The 20,162-nt window shown below is 34.5% G+C and overlaps 1 protein-coding gene across 1 annotated transcript in view; it reads left to right on the forward strand.

Annotated features, from left to right (window-relative positions):
• The window catches only part of LOC124162347, a 494,698-nt gene that overhangs the window by 167,196 nt on the left and 307,340 nt on the right, over window positions 1–20,162 (forward strand). The window contains exon 3 of the mRNA XM_046538856.1: window positions 12,049–12,182. Within this exon, the coding sequence (XP_046394812.1) occupies window positions 12,049–12,182 (134 nt within the window). The remainder of the gene's footprint in view (window positions 1–12,048; window positions 12,183–20,162) is intronic.

The raw sequence follows: 20,162 nt of genomic DNA on the forward strand, positions 1-20,162 counted from the left end.
ACTTGAATGCCCTTGCAGCAGCTCATGTCCACCCGAGTGCTCAAAGCGTGCGGAGCCTCTCATATCTCGAGCCGTTCTCTTGTTGATCCGTGTGAGAAAATCCCTACAAATTGGAGCGTTTCTTCGGTCTCGACGTTCCCAAATCCTATCGTCCATATTCTCTGGGAGTCAATAGTCATTAACCTCTTCAAATGGAGTCACATCAATACCAAGGATTTCTTGTAGGTGATGTATTTCGATAGCAATCGGTAAAATTCATTAATTTTTATACTGTACTTTAAATGTAATTATTTTACCTCCATCGGAGTTTAATGTTTTGTTCTAATTTGTGACTTTGTTCCCAAATATGCCAAAAGGTAAAATCAACACAAAATACTTACCAACGTTTTCAAAAGGTTAATGAATAGGTGAATGAAAAAATCAAAATATTTATGCAAAATCCATTCATGTCTCAATTTTGTATCAATTGTTGTAGGGGTACCCAGAGGAATAGTATGTTTGTTGACTCCTTTAGTTTGAAATCGTAAAATTAAATCCCTTTAAATTCTCTTGGAATTGCCTTGTGTGGATGATCTTAGTTTTTGTGAGGGCCTGTGACATTATCCTTTAAGGCAGTAAATCTTTTATGGCACAGGATCTTGGAATTATTCCTTTATAAGGGTAAGTTGGAGCCAATCTCTTTCCTAGTTTATGTGTAACCAAATAGATTATCCTGGTTTCATTCAAAAGATGCTGACAAAAAGCAATGTGTGCTAACCATTTATTGTTGCCATATAACGACTATTTCGGTTGTTTAGTATTTTAAAAATATTTTTTAACCTTAATCCTTGAGGGCGATCTAATGACGGAGCGAAACGCTTTGCGGAAAATGTTGATGAACTATTATCTAGTTGACGAAAGCTCCATAATCCCCATCAGTAGCCAAGGACAACATTGTAGTAGTTGCCTTAATCTGTCTGTATAATCTTCATACTCATTCCAAGCGCATGTTTTGCATCATTTAATTTCTACTCCCAACCAAGTTCCCTTTCGCAGCTCATGTTATTCACATTTCCATTTGGCCTATTTTTAATTCCAATTTGGGCACTAGGCAGCAATTTGAAGTTTCCCAGCCAAAGGTACTTTCAGCGTACTCCCGCCGGGTGCATATTGAGGAACATAATCCTCACGGGGCGTTGGAACGCGAAGAATGAAAACGCCTTGTAATATAATCCAGACTTTTTTTTGCTCATAATCTAGCGGTTTCGACGCTTTCTCGGCATTCCGGAGGGATTATTCCTCGGAGGGTTAGCCTCTTGAAATGACGTGAAAGCGCGAAAACTGGTCTAGAACATTTAAAAAAAAAAAACGTGTTGAGCGTGCGCAATTTTTATCCTTTTCGACTACTCTAAAATCTGAAGAGGGTGTGGTGAGAAGGAGAAATCGTGGTGAACTTGGAAGGGGAGGGAGGACAGCGATGGGAATTTCAGACGGCATTAAAAAAAAAGCAGGTAGAAGATGTGAAGTGCTTAACGGGGATTTAATGCATGGGAAATGGATTTTTGGTGATGGACGTCTGTGGCGTGAAGGGGAAAACTAGGAGGTAAAAACATCGAAAAACTGCGCCAAAATTGGCAGAATTCCTACCGATAACCATATCCAGAATGTCAATTTCTCCTCAATCAAGTCTTGTAGAAAAAAATGCGATAAATTGAGGATAACGTATTGTTTTATGGGCGATCACTTATTTTTCTTGAGCAGTTTTGAGTGCATTATAACATTTCCTTCGCTCCATCACTTCACAAATTTAGTTAACAAAAATTTTAGTTAACACGCAGAAATTGCAAACGTTTTTTATACGTTCTTCCGGCAAAGCATCGGGAGCGAAGACGCGCACCACCGAATGGCTGTTTTTATTTCAATCCTCCCGTATTCTTTGTTCCTCCTCGTCAACAAGAATTTCCGTCCGTTATTGTTCGACTCCCATTGTTTTTCTCCCATCGTCACAGAGAGATGGATACAGCATTATGTTCATAAAAATCGGAGCAAAAATCTTGGATGAAATTAGCATGGGAATGTGCTTGGGTCGAGTAAAATTATTTATATGAAAATAGATATAAAATGTAAGCAAAGGCGGTGTAAATGAACACCTGGAAGCTTTGTCCGGGGAAAATCCGAGATGAATTTAGAAAGAACGGAGAAATTACTAAGCATAATCCGCAAATTTCATTTTGAATTCCGGATTTAGAAAGGGAATTAATCCTTATAATAGAAATTGAACGCAAGGGTAACAGCCCGTGAAATATCGTTATGGAATAGGAAGACTATGTGAGATACTTTTCAAGTGAAATATTATTTTTTAACAGTAAAATATTTTTTGCATCTTCTCAATAAGCTTTAAAGGAATAATCTTGGATTCTTATGCATTGTCAAGGAAAAATTTAATGCTGCGCTTAACGTTTGTGAGAAGCCCCCGTTGCAGTAGTGCATGCATTGGGTAAACATGCCATGCTCTCATTGTAAGGATGACGGTTAATTTTTGTTTCAATGATACAAAATTTTTAAATATATTGGAAATGGATTGAAGGTAATGAAAGCGTGCAATTCATCGTGAGATAAATAAAGCTTAGTAATGTAATCTTAGTTTCAAATTTGCTGTGAATTTTTTAACCACGCAGGAACATGATTTTTCTATGAATACTCTGGGGTTTGTGCAAGCTCCAAATTCTCCATTCGCCCTGTATACAAAATAAGTGTTTTTTTTCAAACTGAAATACGTAATGCATATTAATATAGTGAACGGCAAAAATTAAGTAGTCATCAATCTCATAGTTACCACGAGGTTTGTAATTCTTGGCAGAAATTCATTTGCTGGGGACTATGTGCTATATACCTCACCTATCTTGTTAATTAAATCAGCATAACGCATTCTTGCCAACGTGAGAGATCTAATTTGAAAGCATCAGTAACTGAAATTATTCATGCATGCGGAGATTCTTTTAATTAGACTCAAATTCATTTTTGTACCTAAAAGATGTATTTCTCAATTGACCCCCTTTCCAGTGAGCATTAAGAAATGAGATCTCCACCATGAAAATTCGTGTACTTTCCAAATAATGATAATATCCTTAAAGGACTTATCGCATTTATTTGAGTGTAATTATTTCTGTACCTCGTAGGTAAAGAGCATTACGTCAGTTTTCCTAATTTTTCAGGACAGCAGTTTGAAGTTTTTTTTTTAATTTTAACCAGTAATTACTAGAATGTCAGGTTAGTTTGCTAATAAATAAATATGAATATATTGTAAACTTGTTACCTACCCTTCCTTTAATTCTGGTCAAATTTTTAAAACATCTTATAACTGCTCTCCTGAAAATTAGGAAAAACAATATCGTGTCCTTTACGATCGAGGTACAGATTTAAAAAACGTGTCAACGTTTTTTTTTTTAGAAAAGGGTGGAAGCTGTGTTATTCATTTGTCTGCACCGGAGAAATTTGAAAAAAAAAATTGGAAACATGACCATGTAACTATGCTAAAATGGGAAGCTTGCGGAAATATTGATGACAAAGAAATATTAACATTGCAAACAAGTCACTGATTTGGTGATGTAAATGAGTTTTGGGAGAAGAGAAACAAAAACAGGTTTTAGCATAAGTAGGCAAATCGCTACCTTGGTTTGACAAGGTTCTGACATTTTTGCAAAATTTGGTGTTTTCTCTCAAGATAACTAAGTTTATGTTTCTCTATGTGTTGCACCGATTTTTATTCCTATATGTAAAATAATAACAGATTTAGAACAGTGACAAAGTTCCAACTGCAAGGAGAAAAAACTAATATTTGGTGTGACAAGGTTCCAACGGCATTTTACTTATTTTATTACTCATATAAACATGTAAAAAATAGAATAAATAACATATTTTCTTAAAGTAATAATTACTAGTGTATCTGGTGGATCACTAGTGTATGTGCCAAAAATCAAAAATAAATTCCTTTTAATAATAGAAATAGAGCAGTTTAAAACTTTGACAAGGTTTTTCTCAAAACCAGCTGATGGTCAGTTAGAACCTTGTCAAACCAAGGTAGCGAAATGGAGGCGTTTACTATTTGCTAAATATTTTGATACTTTTGACAGCCAATCTTTTGAAACGCCTAACGGAGCTCGAAATTGGATTCTTAAATTCAGACTAACCGTCAAACGCGTCTGTCATAACCATTGGAATTCGGATGACATTGAGAGCTGTAATGTTACGGTAATATTCTGGCCCTAAAAAAGCTAATATCGGAGGAAATCCTTTTATCTCAAAATTTTCACGGAATAGATTTTTTCCTTTTAAAACCAATCTATGTCCCATTACCTCTCAAGGGAGATGAACAAATATTTACTCATGCGATGGTCATGTAGAGCCATAAAATACACGGTACTAACGGTGTACATCCCGTGGAGAGTAGAGCCTCATACGGGAAACGTGCTAAAATGTTGATTTGAAATAAAATTTTCTTACTATGCCTTTTGGTGCCCGATTATAAAATAAGATTTATCTGAAGTTCAGTTTCTTGTTGTCGTTTACATTTTCATCGTAAAATTGAATTCAGTGGGAATGAATTTTAACCCATTTTAATCCAAAGTAATTTCTAAGTAACCACAAAAATGTATACATTTTCAGCTTATTATTTGAACTACATGTTCTTTTTTGTTGTTAAATGTAATGTGGAAATATATAGCGGCCGCAATAATAATGATAGGGTAGAAAATTTTCACATTTAAATTATGAGAATTCTTGAAATTTAATTTTTCCCAGAAGCAACTCTGGATTAGGAAGAGTTAATAACGGCATGTTGAAATTAAATTAATATTTTTTAGCATTGCTTATTGCCAAAAATAATATCATTCCTTTTAAACTAAAGACATGAAGGAATAACGCCAGTACTTTATTCTATTAAAAAACTTAATAATAGCTGAATTAAAGGTTGATATTAGCACTGTGGTGATCCCATCACAGTGTGTGTGGTTCGCATATCATTTATATGCCTAAAATCCATCATTTTTAGAATTGCTATCACCCGCACAAATAAATAGTAGCAAAATAATATTTAGATGTTTTTTACAAACTTAACTATTCGAAGAGATACAGGCAAAAATTTTTAAAGCTTGCTTTTTTTATTTCTTTTAATGGCCCGAATTATTCTCTCTCCACTTTGTTATCGGTGTCAAACTGTAGAAGACAACCCGTGCAGCAACATTCTCGGTTGTTTGAAGTCCTCCGAAGAAATCTTTAGCCTCTGATCTTAAGTTAATTAATACGCTGCCGAGTTGAGTGCTATATTTTTTTCACATCGTAGTAGGAGGGTCTCAAAACGAACACCTCCAACATCTTTTACTCACTAAATAGTTTGGCACCTACGTACTTTTAACTATTATTTTGTGTCCTTCTGGTTTTATTGATGGCTTTATCTACGTTAGGCATGTACATTTACAATCAATAGCACTTTACGTGAACAGTGTTACACTATGTATTTCTCATCGCTCGCTGATTCTTGTATACAAGTATTGGAATAAACGGGGGGCCTGTGAAATAATGATGGGACATTTTTATAATTTGTTGAGGATTTTTATATGATTCTAGCAAAAATAATAATTACAAGGAAGGGTTCCAAATCTGATATGTTTCCTGCACCATATAAGGGTTTGCTTTCTTTAACTATACTAAGAAAAATTGCAACCTTCTCTATAAGTCATTAGTTTCCAGAATAATGCAGTTTAAACTTGTAGGCGGCATACTAACTCTATGTAATTTTGCATTGATTAGACAAGCATGGCGCCACGTTTCTGTGACATGAAATGTGTTTCCGAGTGGTTTCTAAAGTACATATTTTACCATTTTATTTATCATGTTGACGCTTTTACCATAGCGGAAGTTTATTAATTTTTATGGCACTGGAAGATACATTTTGTTGGAAAAAGGATACTTACTGACGAGGGAATAAGAAATGATGATACTTTCATTGCAAAAAAGGCTCAACTGTCGCCCACCTAATCAAATCCGCTCATCAAGTACACCTAGTAGTACTATATGAGCGGATTTAATTCGGTAGGTGATTATTGAGCGTTTGTGCAGTGGAAGTATCGATAAGTCATTGTAACCCAAAAGAGTACCCGGCGACCATCATTTTAGAGTAAAAATATATTCATTGTTATTTCGTAAATGGATTCAAATGATTGATATTTAACCCTCATATGGATTTACAAAATTAGTTACGTCGTTGGATTTTCGACGCCGCAGCGGCGCCGCGTCATTTTTTGCTATTATCTTTCAAAGTTAGCCTGAATTTGCAAGTTTTCTGATTGATAATGGTAAATTCATCTATTATCTTTATTTCTTACCGTGTTTTGCTGGATTTAAACCTTTATTGTTGAAGTTATAACAAAAAATCTTGATCGCTGCATTCTTTTCCATTTCTTGCCGTAATGCTCTTTATTTCAGCCCTCTTTGTTTTTTATTTTTGAGTGAAAGTTTTAATTTCGTGAGTAATTCTTGTTTGAAATATTTTTCTGATATGCAGAAGTCAACAAAATCCGCTCTTTAATGTTTATATTGTTTATAACTTTATGTATATAAATACTAAAAATGATGACCGAATAAAATTCGTTTATGCCCATATGACATAATTTTGCTTCACTGCGTCCACCCATATGTTATATCTTTGCAGTGTATATAGAAGGATAAGTTATTAAACGTTAATAATGGAACAGCTGTAGGTTTAGTGAGAAGAGGCGAGTGTTACTTTCATGATTTTTACAAGATTCTGGCGATCAAGACAAATGTTACGAATATTCTGGGAGCTCGTAACCTGCAATTACAAAAATAAAGTCCTATAGGTTTTGGAATATAAATAATATGAGATGATAAGTGACGTGTCAAAGAACCCAACGCTTCTTTGGAGTTGGAGCGAGAAGAGTCAGTACTCTTTTCCTACAACGGAACCCTATTCCCCCACTGGGCCCAAGGGAAAGGTTTCCTTAGATATGGTCGTCAGGAATGAGAAATTATTTTCCATCACACAATTAGTTGGGTAGTTATCTTGATTTCATCCCAATTGTAAACTGTCACGTCATAGGTAACTATATAAACGCCAGCAATTTTTTATAGTCTATCGTAGCCGCAAAGCGATTTTTTTCGCATGAAAGGTGCAAGACATATAACAGTAACTGTGCGATGTGTTCTTCACGGTAGTCGGTGAAACTTCTGAATCTCCTGGAAAATTACAGTTACTCATTCAGCGAGAAATATTCACACAACGGTGAGGAAGCATTATTCTACGAATTCGGATAATGCATTGCGTTAAATTGTTCTTACAATTGCTGCTTGGAGTAATTCTAAACAGAGTCACCCTAGGATTTACCCAAAGGTGACTATCACCACGGCAGGTACGTGGACGCGGAGTGGAGAAGGTGCCCAAGCCAAACTAAGTCGGAAACCACGGAAAAAACAAGGAAAACTTGGCTAGCCATGAGTTTATATGAATAATTCTTGCGAAAAGATGAAGTTTTGTCAATGAACATTATAACGAAGCAAACATAATGATTCTTAGCTAAAAGAGGAAGCAAAATTAGTATGGTAATATTTTCCTTTTGTTTAACAATTTCATTTTGTTTATAATGTTTAGAAATATAAATAATATGATTATAAATATAATAGCGCTTCATACGAAACATAAATGCTTTGACATTAACATTGAGAGTGCAGTCAACGTCGTAGCGACGAGGAAATACTGAGCGCCGCAGCGGCGCCGAAAATCCAACGACGTAACTTTTTCCATTAGAGGCCAATAAAATGTAACCTATAGACACTATGCTAACTAAACTTTATACGTAGACGAAGAAAGCAGAAAAATTAGACTACTGAAAATTTCGAAACGATTCATTGGAATGGAAAATTTTTACACCATTTTTAAAACCACGAGCGCCGCTAAGGCGCAGCAAATCCATATGAGGGTTAAAATTTCCACTATCAACATCTTGTAGCTTTTAGAATACTAATTTTTCTGGAAAAGCTGTCAATAAATTACATCCTCTTTAGAAAATTGTTGATAGAAAAATGTCAAAAGGTCTGGAACAATTATATCGGCTACAAAATTTCATTTTTGAGTTTCTCTAATACACTTATTCATAGGCATGCCGTCAATATTTGAATTTTACATTCCCCAAATGTCATTCTAAAGGAGTGTTAAAATAGACTCTAAAGTAAGTGTAAGAAAGTAAGTGTTAAAATAGATTTGCTTACCATTAGTTGAACGAATTTATTTAAGGATTAATATTTGACTTTGATTTAACTCATTTTTATCAACTACAAATATGAATATTCGGTGAGTCCTATTTTACGAAATATTCTGAAAAATAATGAAGTCTAGAACATCAGGAAAATAGTTCAATAAGTATCCAATTTCCCAGCGGGTTTGACGTATAAACGACTGGGATTTGCGTCATTTGTGTAGCATTATTATATACTTGTATCGACGGAACAGATTAATGTATTTCTGGACATGAATCTTGCTCGATCTAGCACTTGGTTTCGTGATCGATTTAAAGGCGTCTATAAGCTCTTCAAAGTATGTAGGGTTTGTTAATGCATTGGTCAATGAAATAAAGTATTAGTGCTACGGAAGTATAGGACACTCTATTTTCTTGAATGTTGAACCTGAGGGTAGAGAATGAGTTACATCCAGAAAAATACATTTTTTATAACTAATATCAGTACCCACATATTTTATAACCTTTTATCAACGCAATTGTTGCTGATTTCAGTAGCTAAAATCATCGAAATATGTTTTCGTTGGAATGGAGCGTATTTTTTTGCCAAACTTATCAAGTCAGTTCTTGGTAAGCCCGAGTTTTCAGTTGCAATAAAGTATCCCTCGTTTATACAAACTAAGATTTATTTCTGCAGTTAAAGTGGTGTTCGTTTTTTACTAAGCTTTGCATGAGACTCAATATTCTGTAGATAAGTCTTTAACTCCCGTTGGCACTCCACTCAAGCCTCGGCTCCATGATTATTTTACTTCCATTGACACCCCCTATTTCTAGAACTAACTCAACATCCTTTCAGAGCCATTCTAGCTTTAAAAAATTATTTTCTCAGTTCCAGAGGGTTTAAAACCCTTCTCCCATTCGCCAAGATTCTTTTTTCTTTAACCTGAAATATTTTTCAGTTTCTCACTTTCCTCCAGTGTCGTAAATTCCGACCGTCGCGAAACTTTCTTAAGCAGTTCCCTTCTTCGAAATCACCACGCCCACTTTATATATAAGTCTATATATACCGAAGCCATCTTCACCCTTCTCGGCTTGAGACACTATATATCTGTTAGTCCCTTTTTCAACGCTGTATCGCTGCTTTTCGGCGCCGTTACTCGTCCCTTATCTGGTTCTGATAAAGTGTATGAAATATTGGAGAGACTACCTCGGAATCTGCTCCTTATCGTGTTTTCTCATTCTACTTTGATATGATGCGATTTTACGTGGTATTCTGATTAAGTTCCTTAGAATTTTCACGTGATGGCTATCATTTTCCGCGAAATATCCTGATGACTCAATTAAGGGAGAAAATTTCCGTATTCACTGATACCTTTCTTTAAAACTTTCATGGCTTTTTAAAGCCGAAAATGTAATTAAAAGACATAGTTAAAATTAAGGATGATCGACAAAATCATTTGAAATATTATTTGTGTATTTTCATATATATTCATAGCCATTCTTTTTTTAACCCACCTAAGAGATCTTATAATTTTCGAATGAAAATAGTAAAGTTCTTTTCAAAGTAATCTACAATTAGAGAAAGATCACTTTGTATCCATGTTCTGAAATTTATCTGTTCATAATAAGGAATGATGTGTGCTGGATATATTATAAATGAAGAAATATAAGGGAAGGTAAGACGAGGTTCTGCGCAAGAATTCTGAGGGAAGTATGCCCCGCAGAATTCCAGGACTGAGGTTGTGGAGCCCAGTGACAAATGATTGGAGTAACTAAACAGAAGTAATTAATCGATCCAAGTGGAGAAAATTACTTGATAAGTGCAATGATCGCATAGGAGGAAGATGGTCTTGGAAATTAGAGAAAGCTGGGAACAAGAAAAAAATAAATTAATTTGTTCATTTTCATACCACATAGTTTTTTAAATGAATTTTTATTATCATATTGATTCAATTTTTTATCCTCTGATATAATAATTTATTACCGTCATGTAATATACCTTTTGGAGTTTTAATGGTTTTAATTTTAAGAATCACTGACGCAGTGGCATATTTGATAATGATTTATTTGAAACAAAACGTTCATAGTGGGTTTCATATCTTAGCGAAGCGAATGCGTACTCTTTCTTTAAAACCATTTTTGACCGAAACTATCTGCCTATGCGGAAGAATAAAGCTAACGTACAGAGTCGAGGCACCTTAATATTTGATGCAGGCGATGTCGTCCTCCGCGCACGTATTCAAGTATCAACTCGGAGGAAGAGAACTGAGGGGAATTCAGAATTACTTGGCGCGGCGAGAGACCCTATGAAGGTGAAGTAATTACTGTCTGTTGCATCGCGGAGAGAACGACTAGTTTCGAAGTCATATCCTCTTAACGGTTTCAAAAATTTTTCCCTAATTTCCAATGCCGGAGGTAAAGAGCGATCCGCACAGTAAACCCGTTTCGTGCTCAAAGCTTCTCGCATTCGGACCGAAATGTAATGTAATTTTGCCGGAAGGAGTTCTGGCGAGCAAGATGCACAGGAAGCGCACGAAATTATTCTCAAATATTTAGCTCTTCTTAATCTTTCGTTCAGTGGGTGTGATGCGACTTGGGACTTCATCACCAATACGTTGTAGTTCGAAGGAGCAAAACTGAATCTTTGAAACAAAATCTTTGAACTGAATATTGATGATTTAAAAAATATTACATGTCGCTTTTTATTGTATATTACTTCAGCCTCCTCAACACAATATGTCATCACCTCAAACTGAATACTTAATGAATAAGTGACGCTGTTATCATATCGTTATCCTTCACAAGTATTCTAGCCTGAGGTGCAGTATGCAGCTTCAGTGACAAAATGTTGTAACACTGACGTCTAGTCTTAACATGGTAAAAAAAAGTTCCACTGATATCTGCAGTAAAGAAAAGCATGAATATTCTCTACGTAATGCTGTCTTACGTAAATATTTATGCAGTAAATTTAATTTGATGAATTTTATTTGATTTTAAACATTTTATGTATTGCAGGAATAGTTCTCGGGTTTCCCACCGGATGTAGATTTGGGACACAGGTCCGTTTTTGCCAGTGGGAAACCCGAAAACTATTCCTGAAAAGCATACACCGAGAGAAAACTTAAATTATACTTTTTATATTTTATAATAATTATGTATATTTAAATAATTATTTTATTCATAATTATTTATTTTTATTTTAAAAACTTTAATAGTTAATTTGTAAGATAACATTATCCCTTTTTACGATTTAATTTATTGGAACTAGATGGTTAACTTTGTTGGTTAATTACTTATAGTGAATTACTTCGAGTTTATACTTTCAATCCTGTACATATTTTTTCTCGTTATAATCCATTGTTTCAAATATATCTTCAATATTTACTAGAAAAAAATTCAAAATTAATTTAAATGTTTCATGTCACAAACAATTATATATTTTCTAGCAAATTATTTTACGAAGAATAGCTATATTCTTTACTTATTCATTATGCATCAGTGATTCCTCATAATATGACTCAATTAACATGAAATTAGATTTTTAAACATTCTACTAAAATTTGAACGTGAAAATTTTCCTGATTTATTCATCATTCATTCATTCATTATATCATCTGGTATGTGGTGACTAATATTTCTATTCGTTCTAAGAGCCTCAATTTTTCCTCCACTCCACTTTTATTCAAAAATCATTACATATCGATGACGCTCTTTTGTTCGCTGCGTTAACTATATTAATTTTTTTATTCTAGATAAAATAGTAATTTACCATGATTTTAGAGAATGATCACTAATTTTAATTTTATGCCATTCATTTTAGGCTTCCGGAAGGACCAATTTTGGTGAAAGACCTTGCGGTGGAATACAAATACCTCACCAACTCCTCCGAGTGGTTTTTCCTGGCCCGGCAGAATGCCAACCGCGTCATTAAAAACTTCAGTCAGTTCAGTCGTGGTGAGTATTGGATTTTTTTTCCATTTTTACTGTTATTTATGCAAAAATATGACGAAGTATCAGGAAGGATGTTACATTATGCACGATGATTTTGAAATGACAAGAATATTGCTTGTAATCTTTGATAATGTACATAAAAAATTTTTTCTACTTTATTTTGTATTAGATAGCAAATATTCGTACTCGTTAATCCATTAAATTGTTTATTGAGTCATTTTTCAATTGAACATTTATCATCTTTCATTCTTGTTAAGCTAATCGAATTTTAATCAGGAATAGACTGATTCAACTATAATGAAAAGTATTGTAATATATTCTTTGTTAAGGGGAGAGATAGTTTGCGAAAGTATGTTTCAATGAGTTATGATAGCTAAACCTAATGAAGTGAAGAGACGACTATTGAAGCGATAGTTGATTACCTTGTATGTCGGTGAGACTCGGTGACTTCATAAATTATAAACTCAGTCTCCGAAACATTGAATAAGGATGAAAAGGGGAAAATTCAGCTTTAACAAATACGTTCAGACTTATTTGCAATGGCATTTCCGAAGTTATTCCAAGTCTATTCACGTGTTGAATTTACCGTTCCCCAATTTCTTAATCACTCTGCTTCTTTTTACCTCCCCGTCACCCCAGAAACCAATTTCTAGCAACTTTGAAAGCCGAAAACTTTGTCTCTCTCCCTACGAGTTAGGAGGTGAAATTGGTGCTCCAATGATTCGGTTACCATTCATCGCTCAAAGAAGTAATTATCGTTGTTTGCGTCCTTTGGGAGTCACTGCTCGTTTATCCTTAAGTAACTAGCAACCCGGATACCACCAATGCTCTGCGTGTTGCAGGACGGTTTGCTCCAAACTTTCCCGCCCACATTTCCACGGCTTATTTTATTGATTGTCTGATGTTGTGACAACTGCTTCTTATTTTTATCCCCTCCTACAGTCTTAGTTTCCGTGGTCATGCTTCTTTCATCTTTTTGCAATCATCACCGTTCGGCCTGAGGTATATAAGAGGACTCAAATCTCTTTCCAACAAAGCTGAATATTCCCCTGACTTTCTGCGGCTTTCTTGATCACTTATCCTTTCTCTCTACACCAGAATTCCTCTCTCCTCTTTCACGCATTTCTTCCTCCCTCTTTCGGAATTTATTTCGCACTCTAAAAACCCCTTTCCTTCGTTGGCCTTCAATATGTTCTCGTTGTTGTCAAAAGGTGGGGCCCCGATAGTCAAGCAGGACCCATTTGCAGCGTATTCAATTTTCTCTCCGGCTGGAATAATGCTGTAATTTATTCCGTCATTATTTAAATTTCGTTTTGGAAGGAAAGGTTGAGTTAGTGATACCATGTTGTTGAATTAAATCTCCCAGATTGAGCTGACAGGGACATCCAGTAGACGTTGCGAACGTGTTATGAATTTGAGATGGGCAATTCATTATTGAATTCCCGAAGTCGGATGCAGGAGTAACTAGCATCACATTTTGGGATTCATCCACGGCTTGGTACCCTAGTTCCACCAGGAAGAGTAATGTGGTTGAATTCTCTAACATTTTTCGCAATTCCCATTGCATAACCCTACTATATTGGTGGAAAATGTATTCATATTTTTCTGCTCTAGTTTTAAATTTATTCATTTAAGCTAACAAGTCATGATTCTTTAATGATATTTTTAATTTATTTTTGAATGAAAAATACCGATCAATCGTCAACATTAGATCATATTTCCCTTTTTTTATCAAATATTAAATGCATTTATTTTCATATTAATCACTGAGTGCCATCATATTAGGTAACATTAGATTGCTTTCCAAATTATTGGATTGCAATGTCTTCTTAAAAAGAAGGTTTCAATCAGTAACTTTTTGTGGTAGATATTTTCAAGACATTTTGGATATGGCGTTCAATTTTTACAATGGATTGAGATCATGAAATAAAAATAGTTGCGATACGTAAAGTTATTCATTACTGTAAATTCACTAAATTTCTCGTTTAGTTGTATAACGTTCATAAATAGGGAAATATTTATGAAAATGAACTTTTATTAAACATACGTTGAACACTGCTCATTTATATGAAAATGGACTTCGGATTGGTCAACTAGAATAAAAATCTTAAAGTGGGCGTATATGTCTTATGAAAAGATATAATTAACAACCATACCTATCACGCAATATTAGTAGCACGCAAAAGTGTATGTTTATGTACCAATTTGAAACGGGCGCTATTTTTTTCCTTCGTAACTTGAATTGCCTTTACTTTGATAGCTCTAATTTGACATTCTTTCGCTTAGAAGTGTCACAATGAATTATCTTAAATGGAAGCATAATAATGAAATAATTATTAAATATTTTTCTTACGTGCCTTGTGGAACGAATTTTCAGTAGATATTAGGCTCAATACGACATCATTACGTTTAGCTGTTGACCAAATTTTATCTTTTAGAGTTATGACTTGTTTTCTTAAGTATTTGGTACGTATCTAATGGGCTGCGTCTCTTCATGTTTTTTGGTTGAATTAATTTTACTCAGCCAGACAACGCACATGTTTATTGCTCTCATTTATGTGAAAACCTTTACGGAAAAAACGGAAAAGGGCCTGAATAATTAAAAACTATCCCATGCATGAATTTAGTGGGAAAAGAGATCAGAAACACAATCACAGCATAAGATATTCCAATGGCAGACTTGGAGATCCACATTTGGTTGCCTTTGATATCGGAACCTCTCCCGTTGTCAAAACTCTAGGAGTGGATATTGATTTTGCCGTCCGGTGAAATGAGAGACCAACCTTGTACATATTCGCTTCAAAGTCCAAGACAAGAATTAGTCAAAAATCAGTTGTAAAAACAAGCTACTTATCTTCAAATCAACTGAAGTTACACCAGTCTTTCGTTTTATGTTACACAGCTTCTTTCGTTGATACTTCGGCAACCATATTTTCTCTTTCACAAACCCGCATTACCATAAATATACAAAAATAAAGCAATAATTAGTTAATTTTTCGGGAGAGATAAATAATATAACCTTTGAACACTTCAAAATATTAGCTTATAATTAGTTTTAACTTGGTATAATGTGGTCATTACCTTGATTGAACTCAGTGGAATAGAAGACTGTTATTTGTTCGAGTTAGTCTTTCAAAATTGTTTGATACTGATTTCAATGCACTTTGAGTATATTTACTGAATAGATTCACTGAGTTCTCCTTTATTTTCCTTACTTGATTCCTGAACCTCCTATATTTATTTATAAAAATCCCTTATTAGTATATTCGGAAAACATACCTTCCTATTTAAAATTGCCATTTCCTTGAAACGGAGTTACTACGAAAGTAATAATTTTCTCGTATACTCGCATCGAATTAGAAAATGGGTATTGCGTTTTCCTCTTGAAAGTTTTTGGTGCTATATTTAAAATGGTGTTGTTATCTTTAGAAATACAAAAGATATTTTCTCAATTCCAACGTGAAAACGTTCTGATTTTATCGTTTACCGTGGAAGGTAATCGTTCACCATTTATGGTAGATTGTGTACTCTATCTTTAGCATTGTAATGTCAACTTTTTGTGGAGCACTTGAAAACTCTTTATCGGTCGGCTTGCATGCACCTCTAATTTAGTTGAGGTATTGGAAACTACTCACATGAAGTGAGGCTTGGACGTTGACAGCAGCGGAGCAGGCAAGAGCGGAAGCATTCAAAATCTGGTGCTACCGAAGAATGATGAAGATAAAATGGATTGACCGTGTAAGTAACAAGGAAGTGCTTAGAAGAGTGGGATGAAAGAGAATCCTCCTAAAAATCTTAAGCAGGCTACGGGACGACTTAGTTGGCCACATTGCGAGAATTGATGGCCTGATGGAAATAATCGAAGAAGGACAGGTGGGAGGGAAGAAGGGCAAGGGACGTCCCCGAACGAGTTACATAGAACAGGTTATAAAGGATGTAAAAGAGAAGAAATACGCCGCTATGAAAACGTTAGCGGATAGGAGAGAGGAATGGAGAGCTGCGTCAAACTAATCTTAGGATTGTTGACTAATGGTGATTACTATGCTAATCTTAAAGTTTTGCTTCAGAGTTTATCTCCAAATATTTTATTTGATGGTGGTTTTGTGTGTTCTAAAAACTGTCAAAGCACTCACTGTGGTTTACGTAAAATGTCTACATTTACAGGCATGCCTGGCGTTAATGCCATTTTTTGCCGCTCTAATTAAGCTAACGAGTCGATTGGGCGCTTGAATTCATCAAGCGGGTAATTAGGGGGGGTGGAAACATAGTTGTGTCACATATTTTCGAGTCATGTGCCCATAAGTGGTTTAATATTCAAAAATTTCCCCGCCGTTTTTTGAAAGGGTAAGGAACTAAATTTTTCACTGTTAGAAATATTTGTTATTTTCAATGTGATTTTATTTGACGGATAATTGATTCTTTGATCCATTAAGTTAACCATTGACACATAATCGGAATAAGGTTTTAAAAATTTCAAGAGAGTGTTGATTATGTGGTTATTTTTCAACTGTTAAAGTTCATAAGCATTGTGATAAGCCACTCTTGAAAATACAACGCAGATTCTTTAGATAAATATATAAAGATATTCCACTTGCAAAACGAATATCCATAATGCAGTTTGTAAAATACTGAATTGTAACGATTCCTCTAATTTCTTTGGTCTTAAAACATAGTTATTCTCAAGATATTCCATTTTGCAAAAAAGATTTGGCATATTTGATATCATAATCGTATCGAATTATCAAGTATACTGACACGTGCATTGAAAATACGCAATCCGATTGATTTACCTTCCAATCTTTGATCATCAACACTAAAATTCCTGGTCGACTATGTACGTGCAAGGAAAAATACTATGTTATAACGATTCGATATATTTTAAGAAAAAGCATATTCGATATGCATCAATCGTGAGACTACATGCAAAACATATTACCTTTGGGAATTGTGAGGAATACCAAGATGTACCAAGCACCAAATTTAATTGGTCCAACGGATACACTATTCAACTTGTGCCAATGTTATGTATTTGCTATAATAATCGAATCCATTCTTCGATTATACTGGCATTTGTATCGTTGAATCCGCAATGCTATTGATTTAACTTACAGTCTATAACTATCTTCCACATAATTATATTGGTCAACTATGTCCTTGGATGTAAAATCCTATATGTTATAGCAATACGATATATTTTAAGAAAAAGTAGATTCGATTAATACCGAACGTGAGACTATACACAAAATATGTTTCATTTGGGCATTGTGAGGAATACCAAGATGTACCCATTTGCCAAATTTCATTGGACCAACGTATAAACTAATCAAGTTTTGCAAATTTGCGTATTTGAAAGAATAATCGAATCGATCTTGCGATTACACTGCCATCTGTACTGTAAAATCCGCAATGCTATTGGTTTAATTTTCAGTCTGTGTGTCTACTATACAATACCTGGCCAACTATGCCCTTGGATGTAAAATCCTATATGTTATAGCGGTTCGATATATTTGAAGAAAAAGCATATTCGATATATATCGCACGTTAGACAACATACAAAGCATATTTCTGTTGGGCAGTGTGAGGATTACCAAGATGTGCACATTCGCCAAATTTCATTGGTCCAACGGGTATACTTTTCAAGTTATACCAATTTGTGTATATGCTATAATAATCGAATCGATTTTTCGATCATACTGACATCTGTACGGTAAAGTCCGCAATCCCATTGGTTTAATTTTCAGTCTATGGGTATCTACTATTTAATACCTGGTCAACTATGCCTGTGGATGTAAAATCCTACATGTATTAGCAATTCGATATACTTTAAGAAAAAGTAGATTCGATATATATCGAATGTGAGACTACGTACAGAACAAATTTTCATTGGGCATTGTGAGGAATACCAATATGTACCCAATCACCAAATTTCATTGATCCAACGGTAAATCTATTGAAGTTATGCCCATTTACGTATTTGCTATAATAATCGAATCGATTTTTCGATCATACTTACATCTGTACGGTAAAGTCCGCAATCCTATAGGTTTAAAATCCAGTCTATGGGTATCTACTATTTAATCCTTAGTTAACTATGTCCTTGGATGTAAAATCCTACATGTTATAGCAATTCGATATATTTTAAGAAAAAGTAGATTCGATATATATCGAATGTGAGACTACTTACAAAATAAATTTTCATTGGGCATCGTGAGGAATACCAATATGTACCCAATCACCAAATTTCATTGATCCAACGGTAAATCTATTGAAGTTATGCCCATTTACGTATTTGCTATAATAATCGAATCGATTTTTCGATCATACTGACATCTGTACTGTAAAATCCGCAAGGCTATTTGTTTAAAATTCAGTCAATGGGTATCTACTATTTAATCCCTAGTAAACTATGTCCTTGGATGTAAAATCCTACATGTTATAGCAATTCGATACATTTTAAGAAAAAGTATATTCGATATATATCGAATGTGAGACTACGTACAAAACAAATTTTCATTGGGCATCGTGAGGAATACCAATATGTACCCAATCACCAAATTTCATTGATCCAACGGTAAATCTATGGAAGTTATGCCCATTTACGTATTTGCTATAATAATCGAATCGATTTTTCGATCATACTGACATCTGTACTGTAAAATCCGCAATGCTATTGGTTTAAAATCCAGTCTATGGGTATCTACTATTTAATCCCTAGTAAACTATGTCCTTGAATGTTAAATCCTACATGTTATAGCAATTCGATATATTTCAAGAAAAAGTAGATTCGATATATATCAAACGTGAGACTGAATACAAAACATTCTACTATAGAGTATCGTGAGGAATACCAAGATGTACCTGTTTACCAAGTTTCATTGGTCCAACGTACACACTTCTCAAGTTATGCCAATTTGCGTATTTGCTATACTAATCGAATCGTACTTTAGACACTGCTGACATCTGTACTGTAAAATCCGCAATCCTATTGATATCCCTTCTATGGTCACTCCCTTATCCCTGCCTTCTCTAATATCCCCGCTTTCAAAATTTAGCCTATGTTCTTATATTGGTGACGTAGACAGACGGGATGCGTGTATTTCTTACGGGGGCCTAATACAAAAAGATATAAATTCAAATCGATGTATCTTCATTAGGAAACATAATTCATCTAAATACTTTATGTGTGCGCATAATTCATTTTTTTCCCTACATATTGTTAAAATTTTTATTTCCGTAACTATGTAAATAAGCCCAAAAAATGGCTCAATCGAATACAACCTTGTATCGATCATAACTTCGACTCTAATCGCTCGATCCGCTTAATTTAACTTTTGTCGGAGAAAAGACATTAATAGTAGTATTATATATGACTTTCATATTCGTAACTTGAACGGGAAAAAAGTTATTAGCGATTTAAGCGTAACCAAGGAGATTGGTATCGATATAACTCGCACATGAATCGATCGAGCGAAATGGTCATCATTGCAAAAGTTGACCATTTTGATAAAAGTATTACCCTAAAAATTTCATTCATCTAGCTGAAATGAATGCTAAGATATTCAAGATTGTATGTTCCACAAAAAAATGGCGACAATGATTTTTCGCTTGCAGGACATTTTTCGGAATTTAATTATTAATTAACCAAGAGGGATACGGCGAAAGTAAGCTCAAACGTGAGGGTTCGGAGAACCCTCTAACGGTTTTTCTTGGAGATTCCAAATTTTCATATGGCACATGTCTCAACGCCGAAATCCAAGATTGAAAATTCGACCACCTCTACAATGGAAAATCGAAATCGTTTATTCCTCGGAATTGTTTCGACATATGAAAATTCCGAGATAGCCAAAAAATCAACCAAAAAATCTCGTGTCAGGCGTTTCAAGGAATTTGTCCTGCGATGATTGCAAGTTGGTCAAAAAAATTCTTTACGTAGTGCCATAAGAAAATCATGGGGCACTTTCAAAAAATCATAAAAAATAGTAA

This window comes from Ischnura elegans, chromosome 1, assembly GCF_921293095.1.
Source record: "Ischnura elegans chromosome 1, ioIscEleg1.1, whole genome shotgun sequence".
Classification (NCBI taxonomy): domain Eukaryota; kingdom Metazoa; phylum Arthropoda; class Insecta; order Odonata; family Coenagrionidae; genus Ischnura; species Ischnura elegans.